At 41.5% G+C, this 17,000-nt stretch overlaps 1 protein-coding gene across 1 annotated transcript in view; it reads right to left on the bottom strand.

The window, feature by feature from the left end:
• The window catches only part of LOC134540831 (uncharacterized), a 61,983-nt gene extending 46,836 nt beyond the window's left edge, over positions 1 to 15,147 (bottom strand). The window contains exon 1 of the mRNA XM_063383798.1: positions 14,002 to 15,147. Coding sequence (XP_063239868.1) covers positions 14,002 to 14,959 — 958 coding nt within the window. The 5' untranslated portion in view covers positions 14,960 to 15,147. The remainder of the gene's footprint in view (positions 1 to 14,001) is intronic.
• Positions 15,148 to 17,000: the final 1,853 nt, after the last annotated feature.

Below are 17,000 nucleotides of genomic sequence, written 5' to 3'. Positions count from 1 at the left end.
ATTCCCAGTCGGGGAAGGGAATTTTTCCAAAACTTCTGCCTTGGGTTCGGAACTAATTTGGGGGGGGGGGGGGGAGTTAAGCCCCTTTCACCTTCATCCCGCAGAAAACAACGGTAAACCATGTCAAACACCGTGGCGTTCCTTCACTGAAAGAAATTTTTGTATAATTTTACAAGGAGAAAATCCTTGGAAACCCTGTTGCCAAGGACATTACTTGTAAAACTACAAGGCAGAGCTTCGTACCACGTGCGATTTTGCAAGGCTCTCTGCCTTGTAGTTTTGCAAGAAATATCCTTGGCAACAGGGTTTCCAAGGATTTTCCTTGTAAAAGTTTAATTTTTTTTTTTTTTATCTCCCGTCACCCGGTGAACCAACGGAGACGAACATTTTGACCCCAGGGTAGGCGCGCATGGCTTCCACCGGGCCAAGGAAGGGAAACTAGGAAGCCAGCCAGAGAGGAATCTATTCCTGGTCCACCGAGAAGATGCAGCAGCCAAACAGACCTCCCCCCTCCTCAAAACTCCTTCCCACCCAACACTCCTGAGACTCGTCTTCCACTGCCGCAGCGACCAGCTAGCTGCCGGGGAAGAAAAAAAACGCTGGGACAGAGGTCACCAACATTAAAATAACAAGGCGGTAAAGGGAGGGAGGGGTTTTCGTTTTATGCACTATTATACATACGTCCTTTAATGTGCAAAAAGAAATTGTTCTGTGATGATTAAATACTTTTTTTTAATGTTTATATGTATCTGACTGACTAAATTTTAAAACTTAAAATTTTACTTTTTTTTTTAAGAAAATGATTTTGCCATATATATGTATATATACATATATGTGTATTTTCTTGGAGGATTTGTGATATTACGTCTCATTCAAACGTGACCACCCCTTTTCCCGCCTTTAAGGAGGGAATTTAAAAATATCCCTCAATAATGCATTCCTAACCACGTTGTCTTAACATCACGTAACATTACATCACGTATCATACAACCGTGTTTAATGTTTTAGTTAAGAACAATGCCAGTGTCGAGGTGTTGCTTGGCTTTTGGATTGTAGCCGCTTCCGAGGCGAAAATACCACCGACGTTTCGGTCGACGTTGCAGCCACCATCATCAGGGAGCAGCAGTCGCGTCCAAGGCAGTGAAATTTTCGCCCTGGATTAGGCTACGACCCAGAAGACGAGCAACTTCAGGTAAATGGCCGCGAAAAAACCTGCGATCTTTATTATTGTCAAGTGTCGTTCATTTATAAACTTGATTTTAACAATCTTTTATTTACTACTGTTCACCGAGATTTGAACTCTGACGCAGCAATGCCCAGCGAGTACATCGTATTCCAACCAATAGGTGGGCATCCTCGCCTGTCCTCCCAAATGAGCGCCCTTTAAGGTGGATTGGGAGTCACCCTACAGATCGATTAAAACATCCCAGAGCAAGTAAATAAAGACAGAACTGTCAAGGTGTTACTCCCCCTATTCGAGGTGTTAGAGCTTCAGCTATGACCAGAGGCGAGGGCTACCCGTCCCAGCATAGTCACCACCGTGGCCCCCTGCCTCATTCAGCTAACCAGACAGTTGGCTGAGTTCTTGGCCCTTTGGCTTTATCAGCACTGCTGGCGCTTACACCCGATCTGCCACATAACACTGGGACCCGTCAAAACACCCACTGAACCCGTGGTCCGGTGGAGGCCCTATCCAACCTCTGCTAGCTGTCCAAGCTAGTACCGGAGCTTGCTGTGTCGTCGCTCACCACGTCGACTCCGCATCGGGCTAGGGAACCCTTGGAGCCTGCTCCAAGCGATCGGAGCACCACTACCAAGTACGAGTCCTACCCGATCAGAATCCAGGGCCTTGGAGGAAACCTCAACGGGGAACGAACCGTTCACTCTCATGGATTCTTCCCGTACTACTACCAACTTGGCGTCTATGCGGCATAAGACCGTTCGCCAAAAACAACTAGCCAACCGCCACGGCTCGGAGTCACTAGAAGAGTCTAGCGGCAGCAATGCTACCTTCCTGCAACTGGCTTCAAATGTCGCACCGCTCACGCTCGTTCCGGGGCCGGCGGCACGATCATGTATGTCATCTGAAACGTTTAATCATCAAATATGGCCTCGTGGCTGAGCGCTCAGCGGTGCTATCATCTAATCGTAAGGTTAACGGTTCGAATCTTGGCATATGCGAATTTTTTTTGTACTTGTAAAAATAAATACGAGCACGTAACATTTCAAAAGTAATAAATATATTTGAATAATGAATGCAAATAAAAGTAAATTTATTAATTAAATTGTAATTTTCAGATAAGGACATTATAACTAATGGTCAATTAGGTTAGGTTAGCTACATTATAAATACTTTAAAACTTTGTGGATGGTTGATTTGGTTAGGATAGTTACATTAAAGATACTTGGAAATCATGTAAACGGTTTCCTAGCGCTGGATAGCTATACATTAAAAAGTTATTTGCTAAGCAAACATAAAATGATTTTACAGTATTTTTAATGTAGCTATACTTACCTAATCTAACCAACCATCCACTAAACATTCTATGTGGCATTTTTATACTGGAGAGAAAAAAACGCGCGCGTAAAAATAAAAAAAAACATCCAGGGGGTAGGCGCTCCCGATCGGCCAACTTCGGAGAGGATCGGCATTTGCAGCCAGTTGCAGGAAGGTAGCATTGCTGCCGCTAGACTCTTGTGGAGTCACTCCACTGGATGTCCTCGTCTCCTCGGACTACCCTCCGACCTGCCGTACCTCGGCCCGGCAGGTTCACAGCCGGTTAAGGGGGCCCGCCTCGTCAGGGGCGTATCTGTGTTGGCGAGGCGGGATGATAAGCGCGACGCTCGCTGGTGCTTCTAGCGCGGTGTCTCCTCTGGACTGGCGCGCAGTCTTCTCGTCGTCACAGGATAACTGTGAAATCTGAGCGGTGACCGTAACATCATATGGCCGAGAAATGAAGATAAAGGTGTTATGCAAGCCCCTTAAGTGCTTTCAAGAATCTGTACTGATTGTTTTATGCCTAAAAGTTACTCTGGAAACATGCGTTTTAGGCATTTTAACGCTTCTAAAAATACAGTTTAAAAACTTAATCCGAAATTAAAAGTACTTTCCGGCCCTCGATGAACTCTTAAATGCTATTCGTAAATAGGTCCCACTCGGATATCTAGAGTACAGTAGAACCTCACATATCCGACCATGACGGGACCGGGCCATGGTCGGAACGGCCAAAAGGTCGGATATCCGTAGGAGCAAAAAAAACGCCTTTCCCAGCTATACAGTATGTACAGTAATACAACTTTATTTGTAAAAATGTTGCTGTATACATTTCAAACATTTACTTTTGTTAAATTATAAATGAGACGATAAATACAATGTAAGCATACCTTATTTAAAGAATTCAGTAATGTATTTTTGTTTCAGTTTTGCCAAATCTTGATTTTGCAGAAGTGTCCCTCCACTTTTTCTACCCACAATACATTACGTTACGTTTAAAAAAAAAAAAAAACACGGAACAGTACACGATTATAGTAGTAGAACATTCTGCACCAACAATCACGGCTGAACTGAACAGTTTGCGACACGAAGACATATTGTAGATGCGTCACTTTTTCAAGTCTGGACAGGCTCGCCAACCACGGAGACTAGGTCGGATATCCGGAGGAGTCGGTTGTGGGAAGGTCGGATATGAGGGGTTCTACTGTAGTTTTGAAATCGCGTTGTTTTTCCTGAAGCTCTGCACACCGTGTGTGTGCCCAGGTGGGCGGGCCCCTTAAGGGGAATGGAAAGGTACAATATTTTGGGAATCCTGGAATCGAAGATCAAGGATAAAATCTGAACTACTCATCATATTTCTTTGCGGTTTGTTTTGCCAACTAGATAATTTAATTACGGAGGGTTGTGTGTACAGCAGTGGCCACAATAATGCATAGTTTTTTAGAAAAAAAATTAAATAACTTTATGAAGAAATAAGGGGTATTATCCACAAAATTAAAAATTATACCAAAATGTAATTTTTATATTGTGTAATATAATATTATCTAGAACTCTATTATAATAAAAGTGAAAAACACTTGATCGCTGAATTTTAAAGGAATTTTAACCAATTAAAACCTGCCATGCAACATTTAGGTAAGAAAGGACACGCTTGTTGAGCAATTACGTAAAATTATGTATTATAGAGCTCTAGATAATATTGTATTACACCATTCAAAAATTATATTTTGGTATAATTTATAATTTTGTGGCTAATACCCCTTATTTCTGCATAAAGTCATTTAATTTTTTTCTAAAAAACTATGCATTATTGTGGCCACTTCTGTACACACAACCCTCTGTAATTAAATTATCTAGTTGGCAAAACAAACCGCAAAGAAATATGATGAGTAGTTCAGATTTTATCCTTGATATTCGATTCCAGCATTCCCAAGATATTTTACCTTTCCATTCCCCTTAAGGACCGGACGTGCCTGGACTCATTCGGGCGGCGACCGCAGCAGGCCCTGGCTGGACATGACACTTAGGTAGTGCAAGGACAGAGAAACTAGACCAGTCCGACCGGCGAAGGGCGCGAGGAGGCAGTTTGACGCGCGAGGGTGTAATTGCCGCCAACGACAGCTCGTTAGCCCGCCGTGTCCGCCAATCAGACGCTGCAGCAGCTTCGAGAGGTTTATCACCTGCGCGCGTTTATCACCTGCGCGCGAAAGTGTCACCTCTGTCGGGCCGGCGTCGCGACGAGATACGCGTTTCGGACACCAGAAGGCCGTTTGGGGGATATCTTGTCTGCATGCACCGGCATCCTTTTGAGTCAGCTGTCGCAACGTCGAGCGAATGACGTTAATTTTTTTCCCCTCACATTTTCAAATTAAGTAATTATAAAACCAAAAAAAAAAAAAAAATAAATTGTAAAATAAAAAAAAACGCCCACATGGGGAATGTCGACAGAGGTGAAATTTAAATTTTTTTTTATAATGTGTAATATGATATCATTTATACGTCAAATGTACGTAAGAAAATGATTTTGGTATTATGTCACTAGCATGTCGGTGACGCGAAGCCACGATTTTTGCCCTTACCAATAATAACTTTAAAATTAGAAGAAATTCAATTTTATCATTAAAAAGATTTAAACCCACTACGCAAATAAACAAACAAAAGAAAAAACCAATTTAACTACCTACTAAAAAATAGCAAATAATCGCAATATGTACCACACAATAACTTTAAAATTTCCTTGGAAAATAAAAATAAAATTAAAAATTTATAACTTTAAAATGATAATAAATGAAGTTTTATACTTGAAAAAAACTATAAACTTAAATCCAAAAATAATCAATATTCACTACGTAAATAAATAAACTAAAGAAAATCGCTCAACGCGGTCAATTTAACTTCACTCACAGCTACTACAGCATGTCGGTGACGCGAACTCACAAGATTTTACCCGTCTAAAAAAGAGTCTAACACGCTCATGATACAGTCGATTATATACAATGTACTAGTGTATATATGCGTATACATGTACACAGGCCGCTGCGCGTCGCCAGTCTGGCGCAACACGTCACTAGCATGTCGGTGACGCGAACCCACAAGTTTGGCCCCTAACAAAAAATGGCTCAACGCCGGCTAAAGAAGTATTCACTTCGAAATATTCAGTCAAAATATTTTTTTATACGAAAAATAAAGTTAATTTGACGGACACGTTAAATAATGTTCTGCGCTTCGTTTGCCTTTGGCGTCGACTGATTTATACCGTGGGCTCACGTGCGTCGCTGGTAATAACGGAACACACACACACACACCGCACGATGGTTCGTAACCATCATTTGCGGTGCTGCGTGTGTCTCTGCGAGTGTCGGTATTCATCCCGCTGGGGAAACACACATAACTGAGAAACACATACAACTTAGAACAGTCGAAACTTAGAAACCACGAGAAAAAAATCCACGTAACTTAGAACTGTCATAAGTTAGAACGATCATAACTTAGAAACACGTAACTTAGAAACACACAATGCCGAACCACATAGCTTAGAACTATCATATCTTAGAAACACACAACTTAGAACAGGAATAACTTAGGTTATTTTATCTTGTGTGTTTCTATGTTGTGTGTTTCTAAGTTGTGTATTTCTAAGTTACATGTTTCTAAGTTACATGTTTCTAAGTAACATGTTTCTAAGTAACATGTTTCTAAGTTACATGTTTCTAAGTTACATGTTTCTAAGTTACATGTTTCTAAGTAACATGTTTCTAAGTTACATGTTTCTAAGTTACATGTTTCTAAGTTACATGTTTCTAAGTTACATGTTTCTAAGTTACATGTTTCTAAGTTACATGTTTCTAAGTTACATGTTCCTAAGTTACATGTTCCTAAGTTACATGTTTCTAAGTTACATGTTTCTAAGTTACATGTTTCTAAGTTGTGTGTTTCTAAGTTTTGTGTTTCTAAGCTTTGTGTTTCTAAGTTTTGTGTTTCTAAGTTCTGTATTTCTAAGTTGTGGGTGTCTAAGTTGTGTATTTATAAGTTGCGTGTTTCTAAGTTGTGTGTTTCTAAGTTGTGACAGCACCCCATCCCGCTGGCCTCTGGTCGCGGAGGAGTCGACCGAAAGGTGACACGCGAGTTCCCTGACGAAGACCCAGTCACGAAGTTGAATATTCGTCACTCAAACCGTGTTTGAACACATACTGCCGGAGGGGCAGTAGTATCGGACGGAAAACAACTTCCGATTTTCCTCCATCAAATACATTCGGACAGACAACCTCAAATATTTCTGACGTATCTATCTTGTAGCATTACAATTATTATTTTTTGGCAACCGGATTTCAAATGAATCTTTTGTAAAAAAGTACAGAAATATATATATTTTTTTAATTTTTAAACACGGTCCCTTTCATAAAAAAATATATTTTATAACTGTTTTACAAGATAATAACTCTACACTTTAGCTATTTTTTTTGTGGTGGGGAAGGGGGGGGGGGGGGGTTACCAGTATGGTGCAACAACTGGCCGAAGGTAAAAAAAAAAAAAGATCGGCTTCCCCCCAGTCAACATGTAACCACGCAGACGTGTCAACCCCTGCCACCCCCTGGTCGTCGAAGTGTCGGCGTGAGATTTGCGGCACCGTGTGGCTGAACAACCCAGCACAAACCTTACCCCCTCCCCGCCGCCTACCCGGTGATCAACAGTAGATCTGCTCGTCGCCAGTGACGCAGTGCAGCTGGCTGCAGCGACCAGGTCGATACTGCGCAGGTCCACCCTGTGGAGGGGGAGGGAGAGACAGAGAGACATACGGAGAGAGGAGAGAGAGAAATAGAGACGAGAGAGAGGAGATAGATGAGATCGATAGAATAGAAAGGACAGAAGAGAAATGAGAGAAGAGTGAGCAAATAAGAGAGAGAATAGAGCGAAGTGTGAGAGGAGAGAGGAGAAATAAAAAAGAGACGAGAGAGACGAGAGAGAAAAGAGGAGAGAGAGGAGGAGGGGAGAGATAGGAGAGAGAGAGAGGATATAGAATAGAAAAAACAGAAGAAAAAGAGAGAAGAGTGAGCACAGAAGAGAGAGAATAGAGTGAAGTGAGAGAGGAGAGAGGAAAAATACAAAAGAGAGGAGAGAGACGAGAGAGAAAAGAGAGTGGAGAGAGAGGAGGAGGGGAGAGATAGGAGAGAGAGGATATAGAATATAAAAGACAGAAGGAAAAGAGAGAAGAGTGAGCACAGAAGAGAGACAATAGAGCAAATATAGAAAGACGTAGAGAGAGAGGACAGATAGAAGGGAAAGGAGAGACGAGAGAAGAAAAGAGGGTAAACGAGAAGAGAGAAAGAGATAAGGACGATTCATAAGGCAGAGTAAGCCAATAGCGGTCCTAATGTATAGGGGCCATAGGGGTGATTCCTTAACTCCCCCTCCTTATTGTAATCCACTAGAACTGGAAGAATAAACTGCAGTGATAACGAGATACTCCAAGCCACAACACACTTTTTAAGCCTGTTAAAAATTTTGATGTGTAACATCTTAGCTCTCGGTAATACGGCATTTCGTGGGAGTAATTTCGTGAATGGAACGGAAGTCGCGTGGAACGGAAATGTGTAACCACGGTGCTGCCATGTGTGGCGGATGACATAGCCAAGTTCACAAAGCCGAGGGGAATCTTTATAGTACTAACTGTTAGTGAATTTTTAACAAGATGGGCAATATTTTTAATACATTTCCTTGTCGAAAATCAGGTCCACATTTTAGTCTTTTTTCACATTTATCGGAGCCGTTTCATTGTATAGTTTTATCCCGGCCTCAGACACGATTTTCGACAAGTTATTTTACTAAAGCATTGCCCATATCTTAATAAAATCAACCAAAATTAAGTACTTTAAAGTTTCTCTTTGGCTTTGTGAACATATGTTTGCACCATTTTGCCACATATGGCAGCGCCGTGGTTTAAAATTTCCGTTCCACCACACATCTGTACTATTCACGAAATATTTCCTACCAAATGCCCTATACCGAGAGCTAAGATGTTACTACACATCAAAAATATGATTTGAAATTATTTTACTGACACTCTGAGGATGTGTTGAATCGTAAAGAAAAATTAAAAAATAGTGGCAAGGTGATAGTCACTGGTTCGCTTTTTGCAAGGAATCTCATTCAGTGGAAGAAATTTATGTGGAATCCACATGAAGAAATGTAAAATGTTAATATGTCCCAAATGAGTAAAAAAAAATAAATAAAGTTGGTTTTATTGCTCTTTGGTAATGAAAATAATAAAAAATGCAAAAGTTTTATATTAAAAAATAAAGAGCTTGAGATTTTGTTAGACCTGACTTATTAGTATTTATTAACTTTTGGAGCCCATTTCATAGCTTAAAATCTTGTAGGAAACATTTGAATAAAATAAACACAAGTAATCACAAGTTGTTACGAACAGGCATTTGTCACTTACAAGTACAAGTTTTTATTGCGTGTGACAAGTTTAAATGTTTGTACGCTTATAACCAACATATTTGGCGTCATAACCACACTTTTAGCTAACAAGATTTGGCGGTCAAGCCTCATTTAAATAATGAAAAGAAAATGTTATTTGAGAAAATATTGACCACGGTATCTTTCTGGGATAGTAATGAGTAAACTGTAATTTTAAAATTACGTAACTTTTGAGGAACGTAGAACATTAAGTTGACAGAAAGTGACTTGAGCTACATGTTTATAAGTTAGAATTGTTAACAACCCAAGAGGTTTTCAGGTAGCCTACAAGTTAGTAACTTGTAAACCCATGATAACTCACTTGTAATTACAAGTTTACAAGAAAAACCTTTTAACTGTATGATTTAACAAGCTTGAAAAAAGGTTTTACATGATATTCACAAACTTTTACTTTTGTTAAATATGGGTCTCTGTTTTTTCTGAAAGAAAAGATCCCGTATTCGATTCTCGTCTGATTCAGCTTTTTATTTTTACAAGGCGGGAAATCTTCGTCCCGGGTGTAGAACCCGTTCATGTGAAGTCCCTCTGTCTACGTACACTGTTACAAATCACAGTAAATATACAGACATTTCAACGAAGAATTCGCTTAAATTAAACGAAGAATTCTTCGTAAATTCAGATAACCGGATCTTCGCATGAACTACGCCGTATTAAACTTATTTTTCTTTATAAGCGAGGTAACGACAAACGTTTAAGACGCAAGTATTCTTTAGAATATTTTAATGTTTCGCTGGTAAACTGAGAATCTTCTTGTGGATTCACACCCAAAGTAAGTGAACGTTAGAATCCGCAAATTTATAAAGACAGCGGTGAATTTAAGAAGATCCCTGGATAATTTGTAACCAGCGTTCTTTGTAAATATAAGATGAAACTTAACAGCGTTGCTGTGGAAGTCGACAGGCAACCATCGCAGAATCATCCCACCTATTACCCCTTTCCCCTTTCCATCATTTTCAAGTCACTTAACCACATCTTATCTGTGACGATAACTGGAGTTTTAAACCACAACCCAGGCCGATTAAACCCACTACTATTTCTCGAAAACTTCTAGTGCCTTTATATGATTTGGGTCACTATACACAACTATGCTGATTTTATTCTATAATATTAAACATATGATAAAAAGGGGGTTGTCTGTAAAGTCGGTTTACGGACGATAATTTTATGTGATAACGTCATACGAAAACATTGATGAAAAATTGCATAGTTTTTAATTTTCAAATATTATTTACAGTTTTTTTTGCAAATTTAATTTAAATAATTTGTTTAAATATGATCACGAACGATTATTTAAAGAGCCCGCCTTAACCTGTTTGATATTATAGAAGATTTTCTCGCACGGTGGTTGGGCCGGTTCTTGCACGCTCGGATCAGGCGGAACGTGACAATTTTTTCGTGCGTGCAACCGGCGTTCATCGATTTATAAGACGTTATCACGTACAAATAATATTTTTTTTGCTTAATATGCACTAACGCAGAAATACTTGGGAGTCTAACTCAGGGTGAGTGAATAGTAGTGGGTTTCTTGAAGCTGCAACAGGTGGCGTTGTGAGAAGGCTGCTACTATTTTTACGGTCGTGTTTAAAGTTGGCGGCTTACGTTCTTCTTCGACATAGCAGTCGTCTTTCTGGCCAATCGCAGGCGGCGAAGTATGAGTATGACTTCTCTTAATCCCAGCTCGTTATGATGCGTTTTAATTAACACGGTTGTTTATGCTTGTTGCGTATAAAGCAGTATTTTAACATAAAACATTAAAATAAATTTTTTTTTGTATGTGTGTGAAATGCAAAGATGTACACTTACGAAACAATGTTTTATTTTGAAAATGTGTATGAATCGTCAAGGAATATTTTTTTCGGGGGAAATTTTTATGTGTAACACATCCAATTGCATTTGAACATTATATAAATATTTATATATATAAGTAATTAGTAGCACGTGTTTTGTGATTTGAAACTGTGAAATTGCCTTTTTTTTAATTTGAATATAAGCATTATTAAGATAATTTACGTGATAAAGGGCATTAATGTTTTCGGAAGAAATTGTTCCGTGCGTTACATAGCCAATTGTATGTTTTAACTTAAAATATTACAATTATTTTATGAATGTTGATTTTTATTTCATATAAATATTGAAAAAAAAAATATTCCAAGTGGTTTTTTTCCAAAGTGTGGTTCATTGAAAAAAAATAAAAACCTGAAACCCACGTGTCGGGTAAAATGACTGCCGACCTTGGTGAAATTCGCATTTTCAAAATAACGCGATATTTTCGCCGTCGTACCGAAAACTTGGCATCACGCCGTCTCGTGGTGTTGCGAGTTGTGACAGCTGGTGTCTCAACTCTCGGGGGCGCAGACGGTCTTACGCCGTTCCGCAACGGATCACGTAAACGGAGACGGAACCCGTACGCATCAGCTCGTCATTGCTGTTATCTCTTCCGTTTACGTTTCTCCGTGCGACCGATAGAAAGCCGAGTACTTGGCTGCGGCGGTGGCCATATTTTTTTATTCTCTAAATACGTTAAAAATGGTCGTTTTGTCGTTTATTTTTATTGTGTACCTACCAGTCGTGTGCCCGATGGGAAAGTAATTGATCTTCATTTTTGATGAATTGCCACAAACGCTGATACAACTGACCAACTTCCATACAAACTTTCATCCCCTATTTTACCCCCCGTTAGGGCACGAATTTTCAAAAAAAATAAATCCTTTGTTAGTGCCCACTTACGTCGCATAAGGAAGTCCCATGCAGAAATTGCATGCTTCTGGATCGGTGTGCTGTCACAACTTAGAAACACACAACTTAGAAACACATACCTTAGAAACACACAAGATTGAATCTTCTAAGTTATGCCTGTTCTAAGTTTAGTGTTTCTAAGTTATGACGTTTTTAAGTTGTGTGGTTCTGCGTTGCGTGTTTCTAAGTTACGTGTTTCTAAGCTATTACTGTTCTAAGTTGTGTGTTTCTAAGCTGTGATAGTTCTAAGTTATGACTTTCTAAGTTGTGTGGTTCTACGTTACGTGTTTCTAAGTTACGTGTTTCTAATTTATGACTTTTCTAAGTTGTGGGTTTCTAAGTTATGTGTGGTTCCCTTCTGGACCCACAAGTGTAAGCAGTGAGTTGCCTGTCAGCCAGTCAGTGTTAGAATTTTCTTAAGTAGATGAAAATTCTGCCCGTGCTATGACCTAGAAGAATAATTTTTACAAGCTTTTATTTAACTTCACACGCGTTTGTTTGGTAGTTCATCTGTTTTTTTTTTATCAAATCTTGCAAGTTAAATTCAAACCATTTCCACAATGAGTTAAAGAGCTGAAATTTTTACATACTTGTTCAGTTCCGATGAGAATATTTTCTTTTTGATACAAAGATTCCGCCATTTTGAAGTTGTACTGCCATATTGAAAATCCTTTAGTATTATCTAAAAAATCTAGAAAAAAATCTGGAAATTTATAAAACAATTCATAAATTTCATTCTAATAAAAAAAAATCATTACGCCATTTTGAATAATGTCCACCATCTTTAAACTCAGTATTTTTCTATCTAAAATATTGTAAAAAGTTACAAAATATTTAATTCTTTACTTTAAATTTAAAAAAGAAACGTAATGGGGTCCTCGGTTATAACCCAGTTTATTAAGCACTTAATGTGTTAAAATTGGTAAAAATTGTACAATTCTGAACACCGGCAGTAGGAGAAGCCTTCATTTCAAAGGGATGAGAGCCACACCCGAACAGTTCCGAAGTTTTCCGATCTCTAGTGAAAAAAAAAAACAACATATTGCAATAATTTATATATTTTACGGTCATGAAGTATTTTTACTAACGCTAACATAACCTAAAAAATCTTTTAATTTTATTTATAAAATAACCTGAGATACCCTGCCAGGAAAAAAAATCATTTATTTATTACATTGAACGAACCTAACACAACCTGAAATTTGACGTTTTCATAAAACTATTTTTTTTAAATTTATTTAAAAATTAAGTTAGTAGGTTTAATAATGTTCGCAGGCTTTCACGGCCCATTGTCTGAAGTAGCTTGGCTTCTGGGTTGTAGGCGCGTCCTTGGCGAATAATTCACCGACGTTTCGGTCGCCATTGCAGTTGCCATCATCAGGGAGCAGTAACCTACTTATGATGGCGACTGCAATGTCGACCGAAACGTCTGTGAATTATTCGTTCGCCAAGGACACGGCTGCAACCACAGAAGCCAAGCTATTTCAAGTTAGCAGTCTGAAACCTTGAAATGGACATTCTTTGGTCGACATTTAAGTCACCATCATCAGGGAGCAGTTGCCTACTCTAGGTAACTGCTCCTTGATGATGGCGAATGCAACGTCGACCGAAACGTCTGTGAATTATTCGTTCGTCCAAGGACATGGCTGCAACCATAGAAGCGAAGCTAGTTCAAGTTAGCAGTTTGCAACCTTGAAATTGACATTCGTTGGTCGACACTGCAGTCGCCAGCATCAGGGAGCCAGTTACCCACCGATGATGGCGACTGCAATGTCGACCGAAACGTCGGTGAGTTATTCGCCGAGGATGCTGCTACAACCATAGAAGCCAAGCTAGTTCAAGTTAGTAGTTTGCAACCTTGAAATGGACCTACTGATGATGGCGACTACAATGTCGACCGAAACGTCGGTGAATTATTCGTTCGCCCGAGGACACGGCTGCAACCATAGAAGCTAGTAGTAGTTTGTGACCGCGGCTGGACGGTATCTGCGGAAGTCGCGGAACGTGCCGCGCTCATTTACCGACGGTGGCCTACAACTCACGTAGTTCGGTTCCCTACCAACTACGTGCAACTTTGGATTTCTCTCAAAATTTTTAAAAATTAAAAAAAAAAAAAAATCGAAGGGTTAGGTTAGGTTAGGTCAGTCACAACATGCTTTTAAACTTCTGGTTTAGCGGCTGAAGTGGCGTTAACACCAAAAAAACGCAGAAACTTCGGGAAATGTTCCGAAATTCTTGCAGGGAACCGAAACTACTACGTGAGTTGCAGGCTTCCCTCCCCCTCTTACCGATGGTGGTGACGACGGTGAGGCAGTACACGACGGCGTTGAGGAAGCTCCAGTTCCGCTGGCCGCTGTAGGAGCGCACCCCGGCCTCGTGCGCCGCGTGTAGCTGCTCCTCGAACTCCCTGAGCTTGCGGCGCGCCTGGGACCGCCACTCCTCCTCGGGCATGTAGTGGTTGCCCTGCCACAGGTCGTCCACCAGCCCCCGCTTCACGCGCTTCACGCCGCACTTGTAGAACGTCTCGAAGCTTCCCTCGACGAAGCGGAACGTCAAACCTCCCAGCCCCAGGTACACCACCATCAGCAGCAACGCGGCAGCGCAGCGGTTACCCAGGAGGATCGCCTTCTTGTAGTCTTCCGGGTGGTCCGCGAGCAGGCGTCGCCACTCGGACAGGCAGTCCTTGAGGAACGGGCCCCATATCGGCTCCCGGGGTGTCTTCTTGACCTCTGGGACCTCCGGGGAAATGATGGGCGGAGGTTCTTCAGCTCCCGACGCGGAAACTTCGGCCGGGGCGTCTTCGGCAACCTTCCCGCCGAGGTCCTCCAGCTGCTTGATGCTCTCCTCGATCTCCCGGATGGCACCGCCCGGGTCCTCGGACGCCCGGACCACCTCCGTCGTCGTCGTAGTCGTCGTCGAAGAAGTAGAAGAAGAAGAGGTTATCGCCTGCCGCGCTTCACCGGGTGACGACTGGCTCCTCTTCTTCGTCGCCGACGACAACTTCTCCTTGGCGGTCTTCCGCGCCGGTTTCACCGCGGGTTCGGCGTCGTCGTCGTCCGTGGTAGGCGGCGGGGCGACGGGGGTTGCCACCCTCCTCTTTCGCTGGCCAGACGGGCTGCGTCTCTTGGCGTCTGCGCTGGAGCCGCCGCGACGCCGACGCGATACCCCGCCTGCCGCCAGCACCTGCTCCGGCGTCGTAGCCGCCGACGGCGGCTCCTGCTGCTGTTGTTCCTCCTGGTCCGACATCTCTATCTCTCTTTCTCAGGGGAGTCCACGCGCCGACGACAACTCCAGCCGGTCGCGGGTCATCCGCGATCGCCAAGGCGAGCCCTGGAAGGTCTGAAAAAGACTTCTCGACGCCACCCGGGTGTCTTTATCTATCTATCTTCCACGTCGCGTACGGGAGAGACGCCGTCTCCGCACTGGCGTAGGACTCTTCGCCCCGCCGCGTCGGGTCGATTGTTCCCGCCAGAGCGCCGCAGAGCGCGCGGGAAGCTGCTGGTGGTTCGCGCGGCGGCCGCCAGGGGCGGGCTCGGACGGGGCGTCTCTCCCTCCCCCTCCCCCCACTGATCCCTTTCCCAGACTCCTCGAGCGTGCGACGCAGCTGCCGCCTGGCAGCCGATCCGCGAAGCTTCCGTCCGCTTTTGGCGCCAGATCGCGGCGCTGGTCCCGCATTGCGGCTACGTCTTACCGATGACGTGACTGCAGTGTTCAGTGAGCCTTCTTTTCACAGACGCAGTGGCGTAGCCAGGATTTGTGTATGGGGGGTGTTAAAAAAGCATGCCTCCCCCCCCCCCCCGTCCAGGCCCCCCACATCATTCTGAGGGCCCCGTTGCTAGAAGTCATGATCCCCTCCCCCCTTTTTTTCTAACAGATTAAAAAAAAAAGTTTTTTCCCCCTTTATGTACATTGTTTTAGTTATTATTTTTTTAACCTTTTTTACAAGTATTTTTAAAACACATTAAAACTTGTTTTAAGCATTGTTTCGATTGTCAACGTAAATTTATTTTGAATAAAGGCAAATTAGTGTTCTGCACTGTCAACATGGTGTCACGCCAATTGGTGGTGGTTTTGTTACTCACAGTTGTAGATTCAGACGCGTTCTGTACGCACAGCATATTCCGAATTTCATCGGTAACTAAATTTAGGAGTTACTGTTTAATTGTTTTCTATGATTTATTTAAAATTGTCTACTGTTTTGTTTTAAGTTCTTTTTTTCCTTCGCAGGCCCCCTAGACCCATGGGCCCCGTTGCCATAGCAACGGTAGCACCGGCCATGTGGTGGCCCTGCTACCCCCCCCCCCCCCCGTATTAAAGCGGGGGGCCCGGGGGTATTTTCCCGGGAAAATTTGGATTTTGAGGTGTAAAATAGTGCTATTTTTAGCAGTTTTCGGCACTTAAACTTTAAATATTGTAATGGTAAACGTTTTATTAATTTTAATATGAAATTTGTTTGAGTGATGAATAAGAAAAATTAATTAAAGATTTGTTGTTAAGGGGATGGGGGTGTTTGAACCCCTAAAACCTTCCCCCCCCCCCCCCCTTGGGTACGCCCCTGCACAGACGAGAGAGCCAAACGTCCGATCGTGCATCTTCGAGGTTTTTTTTTTGGATCATTGTAATTAAATACGGCGGTGTCGATAAAAAATATACTAATGGTCAATTAGGTTAGGTTAGCTACGTTATAAATACTTTAAAAACATGGTGGACGGTTGATTTGGTTAGGATAGCTACATTAAAGATACGGAAAAAAAAAAGCATGAACTTCGGGTTTTGGCTCTTTCGTCTGTGAAAAGAAGGCTTTCCCCCCTGCAGTGTGGCTGGTGGCTTAAACAGGGTGGCTTCCTAAACCATCCACCTGACATACTCCATTTTGTTTTCTCACGACTTTAAAATATAATTATAAAAATAATTAATAATTTTTTTAAATTTGTTTACTAAACTAAAATAATTTTAAAACTTAAAAATTAAAATTTGTAACTAAAGAAAAGCATGTAACCATTTTTTGTGTGCATCAATAAAATCTGTGTTTTTTATAAATAAAAAAAATTAGGTTGGCAAAATTTTAAACGATTTATAATTGATGTACCACAAAAGTTAAGTGTTTAATTTCAAAAGCTATATACAAACAGTTATTTAAAATCTGTAAACCTTACGATTTCATGCTTCAAATTCACTATATGACTGGAGAATAAATTGCATCTTAGTTTAAAAAAAAATACTTGGTTGATAATGACACCAGAATTATTTAAATATTATGAATAAATAAGCAAAAATGTTTTATAAG

This window comes from Bacillus rossius, chromosome 17 (assembly GCF_032445375.1).
Source record: "Bacillus rossius redtenbacheri isolate Brsri chromosome 17, Brsri_v3, whole genome shotgun sequence".
Taxonomy (NCBI): domain Eukaryota; kingdom Metazoa; phylum Arthropoda; class Insecta; order Phasmatodea; family Bacillidae; genus Bacillus; species Bacillus rossius.
This window is presented reverse-complemented; position numbering and strand designations above follow the sequence as displayed.